Genomic DNA, 25,512 nt, shown 5'->3' on the forward strand with positions numbered 1-25,512 from the left:
AATATGATGGAAAGTTAGCAAGAATAGCGTTTGTTAGAGTTCCAAGAGAAAACAAGATTGTCTAAATATAATTTTCCGGTTTTGAGAGACACAGATAATTTGGCATGTAATTAATGTCTCTAGCGCCGTTATACGTAACAAATTACAATTACATGTCTTACATAATTGTTTAATGTGTCGAAGAAAATTAAAAAAGTGCGATGGACCTGCTGCTCACGAGTTTTAAGTATTTCAGCAGCAATTTCTTTTTGCACAATCCTGAAAATAAAACACAATTAACAAGCGACACAAAACTTAATGCACAAGCAAAAATGTTACTTTTGGATAAAGGCTACAATGTCGGATGTTATTTTTCCAAACCATACTGATTAAATTCAAACTATGCATTTTGGATATAGCCGCTATAAAAGTACAGTGTTTGCGCAGAGCGTTGCTCAGAGCATCAACGTGCAGCATTTTGGACACCCAAGAGTGTTTTGATTGTTTATATATCGCATACAAACTAAGCATAAATAAGCAAACTGACACACAAAATAGGAAATGATACTACATTTCTGCGGGCATGGAGGCGAGCAAGAAACGCTGACAGATTAACTTAGTTATTTCGCTTTTGTAAAACGCTTATGAAAGCAAATTGACGTAATTTCCTGTAAACAAATCATAACAACTAAGTTATACTAAGCGACAAGCGGACAAAAATAAAAACAGACTTGTTTTAGATTTCTTTTAGTTTAAAAGTGCGCTTGAATGACGTCATGAGGTAGAGATTCCAGACATATGAAACATTAGTCTGGTAAAAACGGTTTAAACAGGCCATGGCATCCATATAAGGATCCTACTCAAGCCGAACAGCATTGCATTTTCGGTACATGCTGTAATTATCAAAAACAAATTTAGACCATTTCGTGTTAAACAGTTTGAGTAATCTGTTGAACGCAAAAGTAGAAAGTCGACTTCTTTGTAGCCTATAATTAGTGGAAAGGTATAATCATAGTACAACTTTTTCGTGCAACTTTGATGCTAGCAGTTATAAGAAGTTTTGAAATTTAATAGAAGTTTCTTTTCGCGCTGATGAAAGTCAACGTGCATATAAGCTAGTGCTAGTCTAAAAAGAAAACTATACATTTGTCAATACTAGTAAGCAAGAAGTGTATATAGATGAAAAGCAAAGAAATTAAACATGAAGTAAGCACTAATATAAGCGATAAACGTTGATGGGCGTTTTGGAAAGAAAAATAAAACGACTGATCAATTTGTTTGACTGTTTCAAACAGCTGTCAGCAGTTATGAGCATGAGACACAAAATTTAATGTTTTAAAAAACTTTGTGTAATTACCATGCCGACAGGCAGATTAGTTTAGCACTGCACTTTGATATGTTTTTAGACGCATATCTTGATGAATTCCACGATGTGTTTTTAGATGTATATTTAGATGTATTCCATCGATGTTGTTGCGGCCATTCTTGTGCACAATATATGACTTTGTGTTTGTATTAATATTGAACCGATATATTATTTGTGACTCTTTTTATTGTTTTCAATACACCTATACACTACTACCCGCCACTCCTCCCCAAAGCATGTTGTACGCTGTCCGCGATTTCTAATCTCGGCCTTTAATTATAGCTAATTGCGTTGTGGTTTGGTGGACAAAAGGGTTTTCTTTCTACGTTTTTTTGAGAAAAGGCAGATACTGTTTACTATGGTGATCGGCAATACTATTATTTTTATTCCGCACCAGCTGAGAGAGTTAATTTTATTACAACCTTAAATAGCAAATATTTGCTAAATTTGACTAGCCGTATAAGCAGGATGGACCAGACAAGGAGAATTTAGTGTGACACATGAACACACGGTGTATAGTGTGCGACGTTATAACGTTGAAAATGAGAGATAAAATGAAACTGAAATACAGACAGGCTATAATAAAAAGTTATTGAAATCTCACGTTTATATAAGTTTGTATAAGAAAAAGGATGAGGTAAAAAATTTCCAACATTTACTTTATCATAAATTTTCTGACAAACTAAACGACGAATGTACAATTGACACAGGAATACACAAGATACATACGAAACAAAATGAAAGGACTGTTATACAAAAGCTTGCTGCTTATAATGTTTCTTCAGTTGTTGGATGCTCAGCCTGACACATCTGTCACTCACAACACATTTCAATGTGAAGACGGGAGCTTTATTCCCGTAGTAAGTTTCTGTGATGGAATTGAAGATTGCAGTGACGGAAGTGACGAAATTATTACATCATTTTCCTGTCCTGAATGCAAAACTGATGAGATTGGGTATAACCGTAGACCTAATAACATAGACTTACTGTATCCATAGATAAACTATAAGATAACTAAAGTGAATTTCAAAGTTATTACATTCAAGTTATATTTTATTATACTAAATATGAATTGTCAAGCATTTAAATAAAATGAATTATTTTGAAAGTAGATTTAACAAACATTAAAATTAACTTTAGTTTTAATTTGCGTTTGTTTTTAAGCTGTCACTTTCCATCACAAAATCGAACGTGCACAATCAGTAAGTCCTACGTCTGTAACGAAAGAGTGACATGTCATAATGCGACACCTTGCGATGTGAATTGTCCGAGTCATTATCGATGTGAAAACAACAACTGTGTGGAGAGAACAACTCTGTGCAATGGAGATGAATGGGATGGTTGCCAGGAAGATGATAATTGGTCGTCTGGAGCAGGATTCAAATGCGTCCGACAAGGATCCGTGTGTCGTCTTCCACAGCAGTTGTTACAAGATGAAGTTCAAGATTGCGATCAAGGAGAAGATCTTTGTTTTATTTTTACTCCAAACTCTGATGCAAAAAGGTTATCTATCTATCTATTACTTGTAATTCATCATCTTAGCACACTTAGTGGTTTTAATCTATGATGGTATGCTTTTGCTGCTTATTAATTTTTTACAAAACCTTCGCCATTATTGAATTTTTTTTGGTTAGTTTTCTTTCTATTCAACAACTTTCTTTCAGCTTCAACCGATCGCGATGCTACAACTGCTTGGATGGTTTACTGATCATACCACGTCACAGAGTGTGTGATGGCGTCATTGATTGTTCAGATTTGTCGGATGAATGTTTATGTGAAGAAGAAGTCATTCCAGAGATTTGCAGACATGTAAAAACTCGAATTCCTCAACAGAAAAGACAGGAGTTTGTTTCGAAAAAGTGAGTTTTCAACATATAAATTGTTTTGAAACAGCTACTTCCGACATCATTAACAATATAATGCAAGCGTAAGTGCCAGGATCCACTGTGATAAACGCCGCATCACTGTATGATGATTTATAACTTTGTTCAGCGATGATGAACAAAACCCATGCAAGTTGGGAGAGGTTTATTGTGGGAATGGGACTTGCATAAATAGGACATCGATTTGCGATACAATTGCAGATTGTTCTGACAACAGAGATGAGAGGTAAGCTTGCACATGAAAGTTATCCTGAACAGACACACGACTCGCATCCACTTTGAAGTTTCTCTTGTCAAACTGAACTATTGCTCTTTTGATCCTGGGTTTTAAAATGTTTGTTGGGTAATTTCATGACAACACTCTGTTATAGTAAGTTTATGTTGAGTGTATAACATTGCTAAATAATAAAAAATTAAAGAAAAATTTTGATACTTACTTAATTTGGGCAGTGTTTACAACAGACGCTAGTATTGGCTTATATTTTGTAAAGTCAGCAAATAATATCCACTTCAAAATGCATTAATAACAGGAAACTATTGTTTGTAGTAACTTAAAGCAAATACTGACATTGTTATATGTTTAAAGGTATAGCTATTGCGGTGATACACTTAAATGCAAAGACGGATTGCCGGAGGACGCAGGCGCCAAATGCAGATGCGACACAAGTGGTTATTCTGTTGCTGGGACGCTTTGTGACAGTGTTGGAGATTGTCCTCCACCAGGATCAAGTCCTCTGACAATAGCCAGTTGGGGCGATCCGCCTGGCGCCCCAGATGATGAATGCGTGGCAAGATGTCCTTCTGATGATTCAAACCAAACCTTCTCTTGTGGTATTCCCTTGGTCGGTGCAGTGTCCGGAAATCCCCCTTATCAGATTACATGTCGGCGAACGGTAAGTTCTTACGGTCGTTGGCCTGGTTACGGAAATACTTTTAGCGTATTTGAGAAAAATATGGATATTTCTATTTGCCAAGGAATTTTTAATTTAATACCTAATTAATTATCAATTAATTAATTCCTGCTACTTTCGCGTAATACCTACTTTCTTATAATAACAAAAATCAATTAGACGGTTTTAAATGATGACTTTTACTGTGACATATCAAGCAAAATCTTTCAGTGAAAAGCTGATAAACTATCGAGATAATATCTTTTCGTAGATTAAACTATTACCACCTTCTCCTCCACCCCTTCGTCGGCCTCCTCAAGTAATTCCATTCCAGCCTAACTCAAGTGCAAATTTGTCGCCCTTGTCATCTCCTTCATCTCCTGCAACATCAACTCCACTTTTGGTTACTGTGGAATTCTATATCGACGGTTACGCTGAATGCAATGGAACGGTCGAATGTGATGCAGATGCAACTGACGAAATGAATTGTCCAAACCGATTTCATTGCCCTGCTGGAAATCGAATTAACATTCCTTCATCATCTGTGTGTGACGGAATTGTCGACTGTAATGAAGGAGAAGATGAATTCGGTCAAGAATGTCCAGGAAGATTTTACTGCCCATCTCTGAACAATTCATTGGTAGGTTGTAGAGCAGTTAGGAAATTTATAGTCTATTAGTTCTATATTGAAACGTTTTATTCCTTGCTTTTGACAAAATACAACAACGTTCTGTTGACATTATCCGTTTGATTTGCAGGTTTCAATTCCAAATAACACAGTTTGCGACTTTATAACTAATTGCGACGACAACAGTGATGAAACAAATTGCACCGAAGATGGAAGATTTTATTGCGAAAATGGTACGCCCTTGTTTGTGGATAAAAGACAGGTAAAATTAAAAGTAGATTTATAATCAATATTCTTGGTCTGAAACGTTTGAGTGTTCTTAAATGAATTTTGATCGTTATTTTTTTTCAACTTTACAATGCTTTTACCAAACTTGCAGCAAATTGTAACATATGTAGTTTGAATATCTTTTCAGGTGTTTGATGGCCGAGGTGACTGCAGCGATCTAAGCGATGAATGTCCCACCGATGAAAATTCAAGGAATGAAAATACTTTTTCGTCCAGATACGAACTTATCGCCAATCCAGTATTACGAGCCTTTGTTTGGATCATGGGACTTATGGCGATTATTGGGAATGCTGTATGTAAAGTATTCTTGTATTTCGTGTAATTTAGCTACGTATATGCATATAAATAACTTTGTGCTTGCAATGAGTATTTCCGATATATTTATTTGCGATATATTTATAACCGAAATATTTTCATGTTGTAGGTCGTTATCATTTACGAAAGTTGTCAGTTTCCAAAAAGAGATTCTAAGTTGCTCAGAGCCAATCATCTTTTGGTGTTAAATTTGGCGATCGCTGATTTCCTCATGGGACTCTATCTCATAATCTTGGGCATAGAAGTAGCAATTTACAGCGGAAATTATTGTGTTAATAAATTGTATTGGCTCTCTAGCACAACATGTGGTACAATGGGTGTATTGGTTGTGCTTTCAAGTGAAACCTCAGTCATAACTTTGGGCTTGATGACCACACTCCGACTTTATGCAGTGTTGAAAGTAAGTGAAATTTAGTTTATATTTATAAGTCGGGTTTGATGAAATTGTTTGCTAATTTTCACCAATTTATCATTGCTATAGCCTTTGGGTAGCTCTACAAAACCAACTCAAGGTCAAGTGTTGATCGGTATATCGTTTGCTTGGATCTTTTCCATTCTTCTGGCTTTCATTCCACTCGCTCCAAACCTTGATTATTTGTACACTGATGTTGCTTGGGTGGAAGACAATCCTTATTTTCAAAACGCAACCGTAAAATTCTCTTCAGCTCAAAGATGGATCGAACAACTGTTCACCTTTGATCCCAGTGACAGTGACATTCCTGACCAAGCTACTGATGACGTAAAACGAGCAACGTCTTGGGGACAACTACAAGCTATTATTCATGACCAAAATGGATCTCAGACTTTGCAAATATCTCGTTTTTATGGGTAGGCCTAAGCTTTGAATCTCTGAAACTAACTATAGCTCGAAACAATCTATTTATTAAAACAAGTTTTCTGGGTTTTAATTATTGATACAGACAGTAGAATTAAAATTAATTTTTTTGCAATGTAAAAAAGCATGTAGGCTACAATTAACTATGTATTACTTTACAGATACTATAGCGCCGATAGTGTTTGCATTCCAAGACTCTTCGTGACAAGAGGTGACAATGCTTGGGGTTTTTCACTCGCAATCACAATCTTCAACTTTTTGGCTTTCACCTATGTGGCATGCGCGTACGCAGTAATACTTTGGATATCTCATAAGACAATGATGAAAGCAGGAACGTCTGGAAGCAGCAGGGCAACAAGGAAAGATAAATCGAAAAGTAATTCTACAAAAAACTGTCATTGTAATTAAATGATTTTTGTAAGAGCAATAAGCATTTAAGAAGAGAAACAAGGAATATTTTTGTGTCGTTTTGAATGGTCCAGTGTTAACGAGTTGTTAATAAACTGTTTGCACTGGACAATAACAAGTTACTTTTTATGTTATAGAACTTCAAAACAAAGTGCTTCGCTTGGTCGTCACTGATTTTTGTTGCTGGGTTCCGATTTCGATCATGGCTTTCATCAAGTTCAGTGGAATCCCGGTGTCCAACGTCGCTTACGCAGTTTCAGCCATCATCTTGCTACCGATCAACAGTGCGCTTAACCCAATCTTGTATTCTAATCTCATCGACAACGTTGGCGACGTAGTTCGATCACGTTTCCAAACTTCCTCCCAAGTTGTATCAAATGCCGATACGGCGACTCCGAAATTGTCCAAAGAAACTAACGTTTAAAGTAGTTTACATGCACCGAAATTTTCCGGCAATAAACAAATGGTTTTACTATTCTCGCACAAGGTCATAGAAGCTATATGATTAGATTAGTGGTAGCAAATTTTCTTTTCAATCGCTCAAGACTTCTTAGTGTTGGTGGACCGCATAAGTTTGCTTTATGCAGTTTCAAGCTACAAAGCTTCGGGTTAATGGAAGGGCTGCCATTTTTATCTATTGTTGATTTTTAACTTACAGTAATATGTATTAATCGTTTATGCAATAAATTTTAAAATTGTTATCCAAGATTAATCAATGCTTTTGGATAAATTCTGTATAGTTGAGTAAGTTCACAAAATCGAAACACGATAAAATACCTGCACTGGAACAGTGACAACGCACAAGAGATAGCAGGTTAAAAATATAAACTTGTTGATAATTTAAATGTTTATGATAATTTTGAAGTTTGGTTTTGCTTTGGCAACCGCATTAAATACATGATTAACTTACAGGAATTGCGAAAAGGGTTTGTTAGAGATTATTATTACAGATATTTTTCTATACCATTATCGTTCTATTATGTAGTTGGTAGTTCCCATTATGTAGTTCTACTACGATTCAGTTCAATTGTTTATAATTGTTAATAATAATTAATTCTGTGTTTTTGTGTCATTTGTTGCTTTTTTTTTATAAAACAATAACACAGCCCAACAAAAAAAAATTTTTTTTGAGGTGCCAACGATGTTTCAACGGATTTAGGGTAATTTGAGGTTGCTGATTCCGAATTTGGCATTGGTTTTGCTGAATTGGTTCTAGTTTTCGAGATATGGTTATTTTCTTTATTTCAGCATTTTTCACTATTTCTGGCATTAGTGACAGTGTTTTAGCTATCACGTCATCGTTTGTGTTTAGGTTGAAACCTCAGAATAGACTCAATTGTGATTCTCATTAAATAGACCTGCCTTATTTGTCGATGTACTGATAAAAATGCGTTAATTTCTCATGATTTCTTGAAATATTTAATGCACTGAAGGAAAGAATCGCTGACCTTGATTAAGTTTGCTTCTTTCAAGTTGCAGGTGAATAAAACGTTACTCTTCTTAAAACTAGTTAGTAAGGCGACCGGTTGAGCACTGCAAAAGCATTCCCTTACCTGCGTTTACATCAGTACCAGATTTGCAAGAAACAGATATTGAGGAAAAGCATGAAATGAAACATTTACGAAGAAAGCTCTTTCACTCCCGAACAGTTCACACAAAAGGAGCTTAATGATCTTATCAGAGACTTTAACTTATCAAAAGAAGCATCTGAGGTTTAGCTTCCAGACTGAAGGAGAAGAACTGTCTAAAGGCGGATGCAAAGATAACAGCTTACCGGACTGGAGAAGAGGAACTCTTTCCCTTCTTCAGTCAAGATGCAGACCTTGAATATTGAAATGATATAACTGGACTTCTCCTCAAAATGAAAGTCCTAGACTACAAACAAGAAGACTGGCGATTGTTTATAGACAGCTCTACCAGAAGTTTAAAATGCATTCTGTTGCATAATGGCAACTGCTATTCATCTCCGCCAATTGCTCATTCAACAAAACTGAAAGAAGAGTATGAAAATGTGAAATTAGTTTTACGGAAGATCTGCTATGCCGAGCACCAGTGGTCAATTTGTGTTGACTTAAAGATGGTGAACTTTTGCTTGGATAGCAAAGTGGATACACTAAGTATCCCTGCTTTATGTGCTTGTGGGACAGCAGGGCAAAGACCCAGCACAGGGTAAAAAAGGCATGGTTCACAAGAGATAATGTGGAAGTAAACAAAGCAAATGTGATTAAAGAACCTTTGTTTCAAAGAAAGAAGATCATTTTACCACCTCTCTATGTCAGGCTGGGGCTCATGAAACAATTTGTAAAGGCTTTATATACAGATGGTGATTGTTTTAAATATTTTTGTAGATGTTTTCCAAAACTCACAACCGAAAATTTGAAAGCAGGCATTTTTGATGGGCCTCAAATTTGCAAATTAATCAATGACTCAAATTTGGAACAAGCATGAACAATGTGGAATTCCAAGCTTGGTCTTGTTTTGTGTCTGTGGTGAAGAACTTTTTTGGAAACCACAAGGCAGAAAACTATGCAGAGCTGGTAGAAAATATGCTCGAGACCTACCAACAGGTAGGGGCAAATATGAGCATTTAAGTGCACTATCTCCACAGCCATTTGGAAAAATTTCCTGACAAATTGGGTGATTTTTCTGAAGAACAAGGGGAGAGATTTCATCAGGACATAAAGGTGATGGAAGAATGATACCAGGGCAGATGGGAGAAAAACTTGATGGCAGACTAATGTTGGTGTTTTCAGCACGATTGTACTGACGTCCGCCATAAAAGAAAGTCATACAAAAAGCGATTCACCATCAATTATATATAAAAACAGAATTATTACGCACTGATTGATTTAGTATTGTGATATTTATGCATTTGACTATATTACTGACTATTGTCCAAGTGTATTACAGTTGGCTGAGACCTGAAACCTAGTATTGCGTTATGTGTGACATGAGTGGAATTTCCGAAAGTGAAAAATCTAAATATCTCAAAAACTAGAGCCAATTGAGAAAAATGATTGTCATTTTCGAAATCAGCGACCCCAAATTAGCCTAAAATCGTTGTCAAATCCTTGGCACAAAAAATCGTGTTGACCAGTGTAATATTAAATGTAGGCTATTCATACATACTAAACAAATAAATCCGTACACTTTTTCTAGCTTACATAAATGTTTTATCTTAGTGAATAAAGAAATCAGTTTACATAAATTAACAAGTTTTATGTCCACTGTCCCATCCCGCACAAAAGTTGTTCCGAATTCTCATGTCAATATCCTACAAATTTGAAAACTTCTACATTAACTTTGTCTTTATTATTGTCTTTACCCAGTAAATATTCGTTCCAAGCAAATGTAGCATTTATATTACTTCATATTTTAAGTTAAGAAACTCTGTTCAAACCTTAATAGTCTTAAAGCTATAATTAATTAGATAGTTAAACGTGAGGAAATTGAGGTGGTTATGTTCTTATCAAAGGTTCCAACCTACAGTAGCTTACCACTTAAAACAATAGTACATGTTAGTATTATAATGACGAGTCACGTTTTTTATGACTTGACTTGGCTCGCGTCGAAGTTCAAAAAGACTCGAGTAACGTTATGACAATTATAACGGCAAGAAAGACAAACACGGATATTAGGTGACAAACACGAATATTTTTCTAGAAGATTGCAACTCCCTGATAAAAGTATCAACCTGACTAATTTGTAGACACCTATGACGTCATAGTAGCCAATTTAATGTGACAAATACAGTGATATCAGAAGTTGACGCCCCTGACCAATTTAGCTTCACTTGACTTGACTCGAGTCACAGTTGAAACCGACTTGAGTCACAATATGAAATGACTCGACTTGACTCAGTCAAAAAATGACTTGATTACAAACGTGACATGTTGTGAACTAATCAGAAATCAGCTTCTTTGAGCTTTATTTAACTGAAAGGTGACTATATATTATACACCTATACTGTCTATACATAATAAAAACAAATAGAACAAACATTAAGCAACTAATTATGACACAAAATTTTTAAAACACGTAGGCTGTTAGCCTACTCTGCGCTTTATAATTAATAATTGCAGACCAGCTCAGGAAAATTTTACAGTGAACAGTGAGCATCAAGTAGTTAAAGACTTCACTACGTACGTCTAGGTCTGATTATTATTTAAATACCCACAGGTCAAACGGACTTGGTAAATGAAGAAAATATAACCATACACACTGCAAGCAGAAATCATCATTATAGTACATATCGGCATGCATTCACAAGTTTGCAGTCTTTGCTGGTTTGCTTTGATGTATACATAAGTATGCTTTAGTCAAACATTATCCGATATAGCCTATTCATTTTTACATAGCCTACAGCTACATTTGTAAAACCAGTTGCAGGACCGAAATTTTAAAACATTTAATTCCGTTTCGTTGCAAAATTGCATAAAGTCATGTATTTCAATTACTTTCTAAGTTAGATGTTCGTGCTCTATGCGAGCATTTGCTCCAGGATACTTATAGGCATAAGCGATCTTTTAGGCAATGTTTCATCTTTTTATGTCATCATACGCTAAAATTTTAAGATCAGTTTACAACAAGTTGGAAAACAAAAGTTTTGATCCCTAAAATTTAACGTTGCTGATATCATTTTAAGTAAAAATTACATGCAACTGTTCTAGGTTGCAAAAAAAGGTACGAAAATAAAAATCCCTTCAGCATGAAGTTTATGTATAAAGATATTACGGTTATAGCAACGTTCCCCCGTAATAACTATAGTACGTTAATAAAACTTTAACGACTGAGATGCAACAATATTATATACGTATATAAGCTAAAGAAATGGGTAACGGTATATTTTTTTTGGTTTACTTTACATGCACAAAACGATCTTATTGTTTCATAACAGAAACGAAGAAATAATAATTGGATTCGAACAGATATTAGTGTCGCAAAGGCACAGGTTATTGATCTTGCGGGGGTATGCTAACTACGTTTAAGCGGTTGCAAAATTGATTCAAATTGCAAATTTTTGCCCTGACTAATTTTTTGTCGCTATATCACTGCGATACGATGAAACAAAGCCACATAGGGACGATTTCGATGCATGTGAAATACTTTACACATTTGTTTCTTTAGATGATTTCGGATTAGCGGTATGATCGGCATTTGATGTGACTTGAGAGGAAGTTTGTAAACGAGAGTGGACTCTTTCAATGATGTTGTCGATAAAGTTGGAATACAAGATCGGATTGAGGGCGCTGTTGATCGGTAGCAAGATGATGGCTGAAACGGCGTAAGCGACGTTGGACACCGGAATTCCACTGAAGTTGATGAAAGCCATGATCGAAATCGGAACCCAGCAACAAAAATCAGTGACGACCAAGCGAAGCACTTTGTTTTGGAGAGCTATAATGTAAAAGTAACTTATTATTATTAAATTATTAACCTACTTAACTTATTATTCAAAAGTTACTTATTATTAACAACTCGTAAACTTTGGTCCATTCAAAACAACAACACCAAGTAATTTCTTTTTGTTACAATAATTTAATACCGTATGTATACTCGTATAAGTGTTCAGTTAAATTTAGGACAAAGTTTATACAATTACTTTTTGATTTGTCTTTGGTTGTTGCCCTGCTGCTTCCAGACGTTCCTGCTTTCATCATTGTCTTACGAGACACCCAAAGTATTACTGCGTACGCGCATGCCACATAGGTGAAAGCGAAAAAGTTGAAGATCGTGATTGCGAGTGACAAACCCCAAGCATTGTCATCTCTTGTCACGAAGAGTCTTGGAATGCAAACGCTATCGGCGCTATAGTATCTGAATAGTACAAGATGATTAACTGCCCGTGACAATCTTTTCATTGCAAAAAATGTTGACAAAAAACCTATTGTAGACTATATATCCTATCAAAGACAAAACTCAGAAAACGTTTTCTTCCAAAAAAGATAGTTCCGAGCTATAGTCAGTTTGGGAGATTCAAGATTTACCCATAAAAACGTGATATTTTCAAAGTCTGAGATCTATTTTGGTCATGAATAATAGCTTGTAGTTGTCCCCAAGAGGTTACTTGTTTCACGTCATCAATAACTTGGTCAGGAAGTTCACTGTAACTGGGGTCAAAGGTGAACAGTTGTTCGATCCATCTTTGAGCTGAAGAGAATTTCACGGTTGCGTTTTGAAAATAAGGATTGTCTTCCACCCAAGCAACATCAGTGTACAAATAGTCAAGGTTTGGAGCGAGCGGAATGAAAGCCAGAAGAATGGAAAAGATCCAAGCAAACGATATACCGATCAACACTTGACCTTGAGTAGGTTTTGTAGAGCTACCCATAGGCTATAGCAATGATAAATCGTGGAAAATTAGCAAACAATTTTCCTGAACTGGGTTTACAGATATAAACTAAATTCCACTTACTTTCAATACAGCATAAAGTCGGAGAGTTGTCATCAAGCCCAAAGTTATGACTGAGGTTTCACTTGAAAGCACAACCAATATCCCCATTGTACCACATGCTGTGCTAGAGAGCCAATACAATTTATTAACACAATAATTTCCACTGTAAATTGCTACTTCTATGCCCAAGATTATGAGATAGAGTCCCATGAGGAAATCAGCGATCGCCAAATTTAACACCAAAAGATGATTGGCTCTGAGCAACTTAGAATCTCTTTTTGGAAACTTACAACTTTCGTAAATGATGACGACCTACAACATGAAAATATTTCGGTTATAAATATATCGCAAATAAATTATTCGGAAATATTCATTGCAAGCACAAAAGTATTTATGTGCATATACGTAGCTAAATTATACGAAATACGAAAATACTTTACTTACAGCATTCCCAATAATCGCCATAAGTCCCATGATCCAAACAAAGGCTCGTAATACTGGATTGGCGATAAGTTCGTATCTGGACGAAAAAGTATTTTTATTCCTTGAATTTTCATCGGTGGGACATTCATCGCTCATGTCAGTGCAGTCACCTCGACCATCAAACACCTGAGCAGATACACATGCATGTAAAAATTCTATTGATGGAAGTTAGTTGAATGCATCTCAATGCTAAAGTTGAAATATAGTGTAGCATGCAAGATTCATTTAAGGACACTCAAACTTTTAAGAACAAGAATATTAATATATGTTATACTTGTCTTTTTTCAACAAATAAGGGCACGCCATTTTCGCAATAAAATCTTCCATCTTCGGTGCAATTTGTTTCATCACTGCTATCGTCACAATTGATTATGAAGTCGCAAATTGTGTTATTTGTAATTGAAACCTACAAATCAAACGGAAACGTCAACGAAATGTCGTTTTGTTTTGTCACAAACAAGGCATGAAACGTTTTAGTTGAATAAAAATATTGTGTATACAGTATATACAATATTGTGTATACACTGTTATGTAGGCTACCAATGAATTGTTTAGAGATGGACAGTAAAATCTTCCTGGACACTCTTGACCAAATTCGTCTTCTCCTTCATTACAGTCGACAATCCCGTCACACACAGATGATGAAGGAATGTTAACTCGATTTCCAGCAGGGCAATGAAATCGGTTTGGACAATTCATTTCGTCAGTTGCATCTGCATCACATTCGACCGTTCCATTGCATTCAGCGTAACCGTCGATATAGAATTCCACAGTAACCAAAAATGGAGTTGATGTTGCAGAAGAAGAAGGAAATAACAATGGCGAAAAATTTGCACTTGAGTTAGGCTGGAATGGAATTACTTGAGGAGGTCGACGAAGGGGTGGACGAGGAGGTGGTAATATTTCAATCTAAGCAAAGATACCATCTCGATAGTATATCAGCTTTTCACTGAAAGATTTTGCTTGATATCTCACAGTAAATCATTTTTATCATCATTTAAAACGGTTTAATTGATTTTAGTTATTACATGAAGAAAGTAGGTATTTCGCACTTAAAAATTCTTTGGCAAATAAAAATGTCCATATTTTTCTCAAATACGCTAAAAGTATTTCCGTAACCAGGCCAACGACCGTATATACTTACCGTTCGCCGACATGTAATCTGAAAAGGGGGATTTCCGGACACTGCACCGACCAAGGGAAAACCACAAGAAAAGGTTTGGTTTGAATCATCAGAAGGACACCTTGCCACGCACTCATCGTCTGGTGCGCCAGGTGGATCGCCCCAATGGGCTATTGTAAGAGGACTTGATCCTGGTGGAGGACAATCCCCAACACCGTCACAAAGCGTCCCAGTAACAGAATAACCACTTGTATCGCATCTGCATTCGGCGCCTGCGTCCTGTGGCAATCCGTCTTTGCATTTCAGTGTATCACCGCAATAGCTATACCTTTAAAGATATAAACGTTGTGGTAGGTTATACAAATTATTATTATTAATACTTTCCTGGTATTAATTCATTTCTATTTTCGAAGTAGATGTTGTTTGCTGACTTTCAAATACACGTTAATACTTGCCTGTGTAAAAGTATACCTAATAAACCTTTTCAAGTTTTCAACATTTAAGTGGAACTTTGGGTCTTACGGAAAGTGATGGAAACACTCAACATCACTAAATAGCAAAAGCAGTGTAGTAAAAGGTTTTCAAAAAAGTTGCAAAATTAACAAAAAACTTGCCACATTCAATGGAATGTATTGCATAGTGAGTTTCGGATAAATTCTTGCTTTCACAAATACAAAAATCGATTCTATAACGGGTTCAAATAACTTGTTTTGTAAATCGAGTCAAGTCAACAGAAATTTTCACGTTGACACGAGTCCAGTCGAGTCATTTCTAAGCACTAAAATACTTTTGTCATGTCAAGTCTTTCCAATAACCTGACTTGAATCTTTCCGTGTCTGATTATATAGAAGGGAAGGGTGAAAAGAGTTTAAAAGTAGTTTGTATTAAACTTGTGCATTGTACTGTAGTTCTTGATTAGTAAAAAACAAATTATCAATCATAGAGTCAGTACTAGACTGTAACAGTGGTAAATGTGGCAGTAGCTACAGGTCTCGTACATTTAAATTTTCATTTTTACGATATTAATTCTCTTATCGAAGCTATACGCATAAAAGTTTGGCATTTATTAACATCATTGTTAAGATAGTATGTTTTATTTTTTTAAAACTAACTTTAAAAAAGTTATTGGATGGGAAATTTTGCCATTGGCTCAGCATCTGGTTAATCAATCGTTGCATATAGAGTGACCACTAATGTAAGGTTTTTAGGCGGCCAATAAACACGAAATCCTAGGAACACATTACATGAAGAAAGCAATAGGGTTCAGTTTGACAAGAGAAAACTTCAAAGTGGATGCGAGTCGTGTGTCTGTTCAGGATAACTTTTATGTGCAAGCTTACCTCTCATCTCTGTTGTCAGAACAATCTGCAATTGTATCACAAACCGATGTCCTATTTATGCAAGTCCCATTCCCACAATAAACCTCTCCCAACTTGCATGGATTTTCTTCATCATCGCTGTATAGACAAAATCATACAAAGTTTATTTGTCAAGTCATTATTTTGATGACGGAAGTTGTGTAGATGGAATAAGATTTTTAAATTTAATTTTCACCTGGCAGCAGTAATCTTATTTTCACTGGTTTGAGGAATTCGAGTCTTTACATGTCTGCAAATCTCTGGAATGACTTCTTCTTCACATAAACATTCATCTGACAAATCTGAACAATCGATGACGCCATCACACACTCTGTAACGTGGTATGATCATTGAGCCTTCCAAACATTTGTAGCATCGCGATCGGTTGAAACTAAAAGAAAGTAAAAAATGTTGACATTCCTTTATTGTTTGTCCATTGTTAGAAATATAAGCGACAATAGCGTATATACTAACTTAATATAGTTAAAAGCTTCGAATTGGTGCCTATATACTGACAAATGAATGGGGAAATATTTTCAGTCCTGAATAGATAAATTTAAATAATAAATTTTATCCTGATTACTGAACATCAATAAACAACCTTTTTTCATCAGACTTTGGTGAAAAAATAAAACAAAGATCATCTCCTTGATCGCAATCTTGTACTTCATCTTGTAACAGCTGATGTGGAAGACGACACACGGATCCTTGTCGGACGCATTTGAATCCTGCTCCGGACGACCAATTATCATCTTCCTGGCAACCATCCCATTCGTTTCCATTACACAGAGTTGTTCTCTCCACGCAGTTGTTGTTTTCACATCGATAATGACTCGGACAGTTTACATCGCAAGGTGTCGCATTATGACATTTGACAACTCCATTACAGACGTAGGACTTTCTGATTGTGCACGTTCGATTTTGTGATGGCAAGTGACAGCTTAAAAATAATATGAAGTTTTAACTAAAAATAGTTTTAATTTCTTCCAAACTTCATTTCTGACTTAGTTGTGTTAATTTAGCAAAATATATGTTATTACGTTTGATTACCCAATCTCATCAGTGTTGCATCCCGGGCAGGAAGAAGACGTAACAATCTCGTCACTTCCGTCATTACAATCTTTAATTCCATCACAGAAACTTAGTACAGAAAAAAAGCTCCCGTCATCACATTGAAATAGATTGTGATTGACCGAAGTGTCGGGCTGAGCATCAAAGACCCAAACAAATGTCATAAGCAACAGACTTATACAATGCAATCTTTTCATTTTATTTTTGTCAGTAAAATGTTAAATTATTTTTGTTTGCTTGATCATAAGATCTTAACCTTTTGAAGTTGTTCCTTGAACAAGCAGCATTAAACGGAACCAAATGAGTTATTCTCATATAACCAGACATCCAGTATACTGTACTGTCCAATAATATATATTGACAATTGTCGTTGATTATGTATAAGCAAACACTATTCAGAACTTGTTATGTTAACTGCTTACATCAAATAAATCCAAGTCAAATAGTGTAGTATTTGGGTGATATGTCTAACTGCTTAATAAGAACACATTTTGAACCATTTGTGTTTGGTTACAATTCATCTAATATCATCAATGAGGAATGCGCTACTAAAAGTACTAATAAGAATGCTTTCTGCATTGGAATTTTTTGATGAAACAAAGTTTGAAAACTGTCATGAAAGTTTTAATTTGCAGTCTTTACGGCTTACTGCAATCAGTTTTGAAAACGACTTTTTTCCTTCTAGATGCAAAAATTCTGCTTCTTGCATTTTTACGACAAACGTTTCTACTCTAAACTTTGTCTGGCTCAATGTGGATTGATTCATGACGATAGAATTTCACACGTTTTGTCGTCTCAGTACCTTAAATTTAATGGCACGACTTCCGGAAGAAAATAGTTTATAAAAAAGAATTAAAGGAGATTCTTAGTGCACAACACAGCAAGCTTTTTTCAGACTCTGCCTGAAAAGCTATTCCTTAAAAACTTAGATAACGTATTTCGTTAATAAATGGGTTATTTCAACCTATAATTATTGTCTAGTATCAGCTTCACAAAAATCTTTAATCACGCATTGCATACGTGCATAGAAGCACCGACGTGCTAGCTCAAAAACTCAGAAAACGTTTTCTTAATAAAAAATTATTTCAAGCAATAATTAGTATCACGAAAATCTTGATCACGCATCCTAGAATAAAGTTGCATGTAAGTGACGTCAGCAACGCATGCCTGTATATATGCGTTTAAATCACGTTATGCCACGAATACATTACGAAATCGACAAGGGCGAAAATTGAAAGCTTACGGTTTGTTTAAATCAACAAAGAGCAATTTAACGTTTTTCTGCTACGTGCAAATGCAAAAATAGCTATTCTGGGACCGTCTTCAATTCACCGCATGTTTTTATTCCGTATGAATAAGTACATGGTCACCACCTGTTCTTATAGGACTCCTGTTCACTAATCCTGGTGGTGAGCAGTTCAAAATGCGGACAATATCACACAAAAATAGCAAAACTATGAAATACAAATGTTATCTATACGTACAAGTTCAATAAACGGGACTTCGCCAAGTTCAAGTGGTTCAAAGACTTGCCTCAGTCAGAGGTTGATATGACACATGACATACATTGGATGGGTGTCGCCATAAATTGAATCTAAGCATATTGATATTTTATTACTGGCTTAGAATCAGATTGGGAAATTTCCTCAGTGAAAGAAATTTTGTCAAGAAAAAAAATTTCCCACCAGATTTGTGACAACTTTTGATTGAAAGTTATAAATAAACATTTAAACGTGACAGATGGGACGATGAAAAATGGCCAATTGCTGTAAATGTTCGCTGGCTGTTCAGCAGAAGTTGTTTTTATACCTCATCAGAGGCGCAAAAAAGTTGTCAAGTAACCCGAGGCAAAAGGAAAACTCTACGCCCTCTCATCTGAACTTGCTCTCAGTAACTAACCTTACACATATACTGTAGGTTGCAGAAGAAACTTCATTTAAATAGTTACCATTTTGAGCTCTTATTTGCCACGCTATCGATGAATGTACGTGAATGCAATCCAACATGCTATAGACTAGACTAGACCGACAAAGCTTAAAAGAACTATTATTAAGTGAGCAATGAATATCAGAAAATGTTAAGCTTGGAAGCCAGGGTTTGAGTCAACGCTTGCAAAACAGCTTAATTGTTTATTTTCTACTGAAAGGCTTTCAACGTTATATGTGTGTATTTTCTACAGGAAATTGTGACGTTAATATTAAGGCCTTTAGTGATAAAAATAAAAATCCTCTATCGTCAAAAATTACTCAATATTTAGACAGACAGCCCTTAGACAAGCCTGTTGTGGAAATGTGAGTAAACAGAATATGTGTAGCTTTTAAACCCGCTTGGCAAGCTACGAAAAAAGTATGTAAACATTGCAAAAATTAATATCCGAGCATTGAAGCTGCTGGATATTCGCAAATGGCGATTATTCTAGCTTATAACCGGTACAAGACAGAGCTTTCGTATCTTGAACAAATAACCTACATCTAAACGATAAACCAGCATGATACCTCATTAAACCTTTTATATATGCGCCATGGAAGTAGAAGATAGTTAGAAAATAGTAATTATACCGTAGCTAAAACAGTAGAAACTACAAAGTTAGGATTCAGAAAACCATTCTAACAAAAGAGTCTCCACCATCAACCAAACAACAAAAATTCCAATTTTTTTCGAGTTAAAAATCCAAGGGCACGAGCTATAGAACCTGTTACTATAAGACTGAGAAAATGTAGCCTACACAAATTTGTATGAGCGGTACGACTATATGATAACACATGAATACAAACCGAACAGAGAAATATGCCAGTGTTTAGCAAACAATTAGTCGTGTTTAAAGCTGGTTGCAATTGTCATAATCGTATAATCTTGTTTGACCTGGGAAATGCAATGCCTTTTGTTTATAGTTAGTTTCAGAAGTAGCTCGTTCTGCCTTGCACAATTAGATTCCAGCAGACAAGATTTAACAAAGCGTTAACTATTGTAAAATTAATCTTTTTATACAGTGAGGTATATCATTCAAACCTTATGTGACTTCGATGGATTTGATTTAACGCTATAGAACTACGGAAAGCTGCAAGTGCAATATTTGACTATATAAGACTACAGCATTTGTGTATTTCATATTGCTAGATGCCTGGGAACATATATATGAATAAGATATATGTTTCTGTTCAAGGTTCGTTGAAGAATCAAAAGAAGTTAAGATTGTTTGATGAGGGCAGCACAATTCATGCAACGTCACACTGACAAAATAAAATGGAAAGATTGCACTACCTAAGCTTGTTGCTTATGTTGTCGCTGCAGTTGTTAGATGCTCGACCTCACACGTCGGCCGATCACAACACATTTCAATGTGATGACGGGAGTTTTATTCCTGTAGCAAGTTTCTGTAATGGAATTAAAGATTGCGATGACGGAAGTGACGAAATTATTACATTAATTTCCTGTCCGGGCTGCCAATCTGATGAGATTGGGTAACAAATTGTATTGCTATAATTATTTAGTTATTAATGAAAAAAAATAAAGCTAAATTGAAGGATCTTAGCAAAGCGTCAAAAATGATTTGTCATTTTTACATAATACTTAAATGAGTTATAACGAAAACCTACACAAACATGAGCTTTAGTTTTAGTTTGCGTTTGTCTTTAAGCTGTCACTTTCCATCACAAAATCGAACGTGCACAATCAGTAAGTCCTACGTCTGTAATGGAGTTGTCAAATGTCATAATGCGACACCTTGCGATGTGAATTGTCCGAGTCATTATCGATGTGAAAACAACAACTGTGTGGAGAGAACAACTCTGTGTAATGGAAACGAATGGGATGGTTGCCAGGAAGATGATAATTGGTCGTCTGGGAGCAGGATTCAAATGCGTCCGACAAGGATCCGTGTGTCGTCTTCCACAGCAGTTGTTACAAGATGAAGTACAAGATTGCGATCAAGGAGATGATCTTTGTTTTACTTTTTCTTCAAACTCTGATGAAAAAAGGTTGTTTATTGATGTTTAGTAGGCTATTCAGGACTGAAAATAATTCCTTATTCATTTGTCAGTATATAGTCACCAATTCGAAGCTTTTAACTATATTAAGTCAGTGTATTCGCTATTGTCGCTTATATTTCTAACAATGGACAAGCAATAAAGGAATGTCAACATTTTTTAAATTTCATTTAGTTTCAACCGATCGCGATGCTACAAATGCTTGGAAAGCTCAATGATCATACCACGTCACAGAGTGTGTGATGGCGTCATCGATTGTTCAGATTTGTCGGATGAATGTTTATGTGAAGAAGAAGTCATTCCAGAGATTTGCAGACATGTAAAGACACGAATTCCTCAAACCAGTGAAAATAAGCTTACTGCTGCCAGTTGAAAATTAAATTCAAAAATATTTCCATCTTCACAACTTTCGTCATCAAAATAATGACTTTGCGGGAAGAAACGCGGTGTCACTGTCTTTGTCTATACAGCGATGATGAAGAAAACCCATGCAGTTTGGGAGAGGTTTATTGTGGGAATGGGACTTGCATAAATAGGACATCGGTTTGTGATACAGTTGCAGATTGTTCTGACAACAGAGATGAGAGGTAAGCTTATACTTTGGGTAGGATTGGTGATAGTGTATATGAAAGAGGTATTCAGTCTGATGTACTGTATGTTAGGGTGTATCTGGGGTGTCCCAGCATTTTTCTGGTGTTTACCATTTACAAAAAATACAAAAACAATATACAAAAAATTTACCGGTAATGTGAACCAAATTTTTATTGGCTGTTCAAAGCTTTTAAAATATTTGTCACGCTGTTTAGCCAAGGTCGTTTTTGAAATAACTTTCCTTCTTGTTTGTGTAAACGATAAGAGAAACTAAACGACTTTTTATCTGGTTTCTTGACTATTGCATGCACAAGACTTGTACACAAAACTCTCTGCGGTCATCATCTCTGATCTCTGTCAAACAAACTGTTTATGCTTGGATGTGGTTATAGGGTTGCTTTATAAGGTTTTTGAGCGATTAAAAATAAATATATATTTTTAATTCTTACTATACTAACTACTTGCAGCAAGCAGTATAGAAAATCACTAAAGCCATAATATGCCAGAATATAAACCGTCTTGAAGGCATAGATTTCAGCGTGGATAAAGTTAAGCCTCGAAGAAAGTTTCATTAACTCTGTATATAGTATCATGTCAAATCTTAATCTTAATCTTAAAACAATGTGCAAGTTTTCTTGCTGCTCACGCAAAATTAAGTTCTAAATGGATAAATAAATAAACAAAATAAAGAAACTTATTTTATTTGCAAGAATTTAGCCCTATACGGCGATGTATCTTGCTCAAGCATAAGAGAACAATGTACAAGATACTGTATAAAACTTTTTGCTCTAACACAGTGTAGTGAGACATAAGGACACGATCCGTGGTCGAATGTTATGCCAATGTCATATAAAAATAATTTTACATATATCATCATTATTATATTTTATTTTACAAATATTACTTGCAGGTGTAGCTATTGCGGTGACACTCTCAAGTGCAAAGACGGATTGCTACAAGACGCAGGCGCCAAATGCAGATGCGACACAAGTGGTTATTCTGTTGCTGGGACACTTTGTGACGGTGTTGGAGATTGTCCTCCACCAGGATCAAATCCCAGAGTTAGATTAGATTCGGACGATCCAGCACCAGACGATGAGTGTACGGCAAAATGTCCTTCTGATCAAATATTTTCATGTGGAATTCGATTGTTTCGAGGAGTGCTTAGCAGTGGTGCTTCTCATATCGTATGTTCCAAAACAGTAAGTATGTAGCCTTCAATATATAAGCCTGTTGTAGCATCCATTACATGCCTTTGTCGTTTATCATTTTCTTTTAACATTTCTTATGCATGTTCAGGGGTGGTATTTTTTGGCCGTATCATTTGAATACGGAAACGGCATGCGACCGTGTAATGTGGTAATTCAGGATACGGCACAGAAAGTAATGTAGGGACTGATTAATTCCTGCACCTATTTTTGGGTAAATATTGAATGTTTTCGTAAATGAAGCTAATTTATTAACTGCTTAAAGACGATTTTTATTTTGGTTAAATTTCGAAAGTTTTTTAACTGAAGTTATTAACAACGGTTTTGTACCGGGGATAACTGGGTTGCATTCACAAAATATATCAGTAAAAACAATGATTACGATTGTTTCTAATAGTGGCCTTGATTGTATACATTTGTATTGGCAAACGAAAAATTTACTACCTCCGCCTCAATAACTTCTTCGGTCTCCAACCCTTCAACCTATTGCGAGCGAGTGCAAATGTTACACTCTTGACATTACCTTCTTTTCTTTCTAAGTTAACCCTGGCCCAGCCAACTCCGATTTTGGTAACTAAGGAATTCGAAATCGACGGTGATGCTGGGTGCAATGGAACGGTCGAATGTGAGGAACGTCAAGAAGATGAAACAGGCTGTAGAAACAGATTTTACTGCGACGCTGGAAACCGAATTAACATTCCTTCATCATCTGTGTGTGACGGAATTGTCGATTGTAATGAAGGAAAAGATGAATTTGGTCAAGAATGTCCAGGAAGATTTTTTTGCTCATCTTTGAACAACTCATTGGTATATTAATGTGGAATATTACAGAATCAATTTGACCTATGAGAAGAGTTTATTCATACAGCACAATGCTATAAGAATGTTTATATGAATAAATGGATTTGTAGGTTTCAATTACAAATGACACAATTTGCGACTTCATAATCAATTGCGACGACAGCAGTAATGAAACAAATTGCACCGAAGATGGAAGATTCTATTGCGAAAATGGCGTGCCCTTGTTTGTGGAAGCGAGAAAGGTTTAGCTTAGATTTATAATAATGAGTTCAAAATAACAAAACCCCATACGTTGAATTTTACATACATCGGTTTTTTAGATGTTTGATGGTCGGCGTGACTGCAGCGACTGGACCGATGAATGTCCCACCGATGAAAGTTTAAGGAATGAAAATACTTTTTCATCCAGATATGAACTTATCGCCAATCCAATATTGCGAGCTTTTGTTTGGATCATGGGACTCACAGCAATAATCGGAAACGCTGTATATAACTTTTGCTATAGGACTATAAGTGCTAATACTTGTGCTATGGGCACTTATGAAAAACAGAATGTATTTGTCATAGTCTAGGTATAATCGTGATATTTCTTTGTTTGCAGGTCGTCATAATTTCGGAAGGTTTTCGGTTTCGAAAAAGTAAAAAGGATTCTGCATTATCGCGAGCCAATCATCTTTTGATGTTAAATTTGGCGATCGCTGATTTCCTCATGGGACTCTATCTCATAATCTTGGGCATAGAAGTAGCAATTTACAGCGGAAATTATTGTGTTAATAAATTGCATTGGCTCTCTAGCACAACATGTGGTACAATGGGTGTATTGGTTGTGCTTTCAAGTGAAACCTCAGTCATAACGTTGGGCTTGATGACCACTCTCCGACTTTATGCTGTATTGAAAGTATGACACAAAAAGATGTTTACTTAAATTGAGTAAATGTACGTAACTAAAAGTTTGGAAAACAATTCCTTTAAATTAATTTTTTCATTTATCTTTATCATGCAGCCTTTGAGTAGGTCTACTAAACCAACTTAAGGTCAAGTGTTGATCGGTATATCATTTGCTTGGATCTTTTCCATTCTTCTGGCTTTCATTCCACTCGCTCCAAACCTTGATTATTTGTACACTGATGTTGCTTGGGTGGAAGACAATCCTTATTTTCAAAACGCAACCGTGAAATTCTCTTCAGCTCAAAGATGGATCGAAAAATTGTTCACCTTTGACCCCAATTACAGTGAGCTTCCTGACCAAACCATTGATGATGTGAAACGAGCAACGTCTTGGGGAAGATTACGAACTTTTGTTCAGGAGCAGAACAGCACACAGACTTTGCAAGTATCACGTTACTATAGGTAAAAATATGGTAACATTTTAGAGCTTTTTACTGCTTAGATAACAAAATATAGCAATATAAAAAAGTTGTATAAAAAATTATCCGTTTATTATTGTTTTCAATCAAAAGTGTTTGTGTTCAAACAACTATCACAACAGATAATTTCTTTTTTGTAGTAATTGACTATCCGCTTACAACAGATACTACAGTGCTGATAGTGTTTGCATTCCAAGACTCTTTGTTTCAAGAAATGATAACTCGTTTGGACTTTCTCTCTCCATCACAATCTTTAACTTCTTGGCTTTCACCTACGTGGCATGCGCCTATTCGTTGGTGGTTTGGGTATCTCGTAAAAAGTTGAGAAAAACGAGAAAGACAGGAATTAGCAGCGAAGCAAGCAAAGACAAATTAAAAAGTAATCTAATAAACCTTTACTTTTAGAATGATGACTTTTTATTAAAGCAATATTTTTATACCGTGCAGTAAAGAGAAATGTAAAGTTTTGTGAAAGTTTAAAAACGCTCAAAATTTTACTGTAAGAAAAAAAGCTTGTTTGCGAAATAAATGAACTTTA

The 25,512-nt window shown here is 35.7% G+C and overlaps 3 protein-coding genes across 5 annotated transcripts; 2 read left to right on the forward strand and 1 right to left on the reverse strand.

The window, feature by feature from the left end:
• Positions 1-934: 934 nt before the first annotated feature.
• LOC143459013 (uncharacterized) lies at positions 935-7,298 on the forward strand. The gene is made up of 12 exons (XM_076955956.1): positions 935-2,300; positions 2,510-2,848; positions 3,010-3,204; positions 3,338-3,454; positions 3,815-4,121; positions 4,390-4,758; positions 4,877-5,008; positions 5,162-5,326; positions 5,459-5,749; positions 5,831-6,177; positions 6,346-6,560; positions 6,730-7,298. Exons 1-12 carry the CDS (start codon positions 2,083-2,085, stop codon positions 7,014-7,016), a joined length of 2,982 nt encoding a protein of 993 aa, XP_076812071.1. The 5' UTR covers positions 935-2,082; the 3' UTR covers positions 7,017-7,298.
• Positions 7,299-10,568: 3,270 nt separating this feature from the next.
• Positions 10,569-18,075, reverse strand: LOC143459012 (uncharacterized). The gene is made up of 12 exons (XM_076955955.1): positions 17,001-18,075; positions 16,552-16,890; positions 16,147-16,341; positions 15,933-16,049; positions 14,614-14,920; positions 14,010-14,378; positions 13,744-13,875; positions 13,431-13,595; positions 13,008-13,298; positions 12,580-12,926; positions 12,195-12,409; positions 10,569-11,989 (listed from the first exon to the last, which is right to left on the reverse strand). The coding sequence occupies exons 1-12, from the start codon at positions 17,216-17,218 to the stop codon at positions 11,700-11,702; spliced, it is 2,985 nt and encodes a 994-aa protein (XP_076812070.1). The 5' UTR covers positions 17,219-18,075; the 3' UTR covers positions 10,569-11,699.
• Positions 18,076-18,808: 733 nt separating this feature from the next.
• On the forward strand, positions 18,809-24,751 carry LOC143459014 (uncharacterized). 3 transcript variants are annotated; one of them, XM_076955958.1, is made up of 11 exons: positions 18,809-19,312; positions 20,185-20,482; positions 20,659-20,998; positions 21,182-21,373; positions 21,475-21,594; positions 22,509-22,800; positions 23,347-23,613; positions 23,718-23,849; positions 23,928-24,092; positions 24,209-24,505; positions 24,611-24,751. In XM_076955958.1, the coding sequence occupies exons 3-11, from the start codon at positions 20,817-20,819 to the stop codon at positions 24,638-24,640; spliced, it is 1,677 nt and encodes a 558-aa protein (XP_076812073.1). In that variant the 5' UTR covers positions 18,809-19,312; positions 20,185-20,482; positions 20,659-20,816; the 3' UTR covers positions 24,641-24,751. The 3 variants fall into 3 exon arrangements, with proteins under 3 accessions (XP_076812073.1, XP_076812072.1, XP_076812074.1); XM_076955959.1 differs by having other exon boundaries at positions 18,919-18,934; XM_076955957.1 differs by having other exon boundaries at positions 18,809-20,482.
• The last annotated feature ends 761 nt before the right edge of the window (positions 24,752-25,512 follow it).

The sequence above is a fragment of the Clavelina lepadiformis genome, chromosome 5 (genome assembly GCF_947623445.1).
Source record: "Clavelina lepadiformis chromosome 5, kaClaLepa1.1, whole genome shotgun sequence".
Classification (NCBI taxonomy): domain Eukaryota; kingdom Metazoa; phylum Chordata; class Ascidiacea; order Aplousobranchia; family Clavelinidae; genus Clavelina; species Clavelina lepadiformis.

Bases quoted from the DNA above. Each gene is read 5' to 3' on its own strand.
- LOC143459013 (XM_076955956.1), top strand. From the start codon at position 2,083: ATGAAAGGACTGTTATACAAAAGCTTGCTGCTTATAATGTTTCTTCAG. The intron at 5,750-5,830 runs GTAAGTGAAATT...TCATTGCTATAG, and splicing joins GACTTTATGCAGTGTTGAAA to CCTTTGGGTAGCTCTACAAA. The intron at 6,178-6,345 runs GTAGGCCTAAGC...ATTACTTTACAG, and splicing joins CAAATATCTCGTTTTTATGG to ATACTATAGCGCCGATAGTG.
- LOC143459012 (XM_076955955.1), bottom strand. From the start codon at position 17,218: ATGAAAAGATTGCATTGTATAAGTCTGTTGCTTATGACATTTGTTTGG. The intron at 13,596-13,743 runs GTATAACATATA...GTATCTGCTCAG, and splicing joins TATTTGTTGAAAAAAGACAA to GTGTTTGATGGTCGAGGTGA. The intron at 11,990-12,194 runs GTAATTGTATAA...TTTACATTATAG, and splicing joins AACCAAAGACAAATCAAAAA to CTCTCCAAAACAAAGTGCTT.
- LOC143459014 (XM_076955957.1), top strand. From the start codon at position 20,817: ATGGAAACGAATGGGATGGTTGCCAGGAAGATGATAATTGGTCGTCTG. The intron at 21,374-21,474 runs CAGTTGAAAATT...TCTTTGTCTATA, and splicing joins GAAAATAAGCTTACTGCTGC to CAGCGATGATGAAGAAAACC. The intron at 22,801-23,346 runs GTAAGTATGTAG...TTTCTTTCTAAG, and splicing joins ATATCGTATGTTCCAAAACA to TTAACCCTGGCCCAGCCAAC.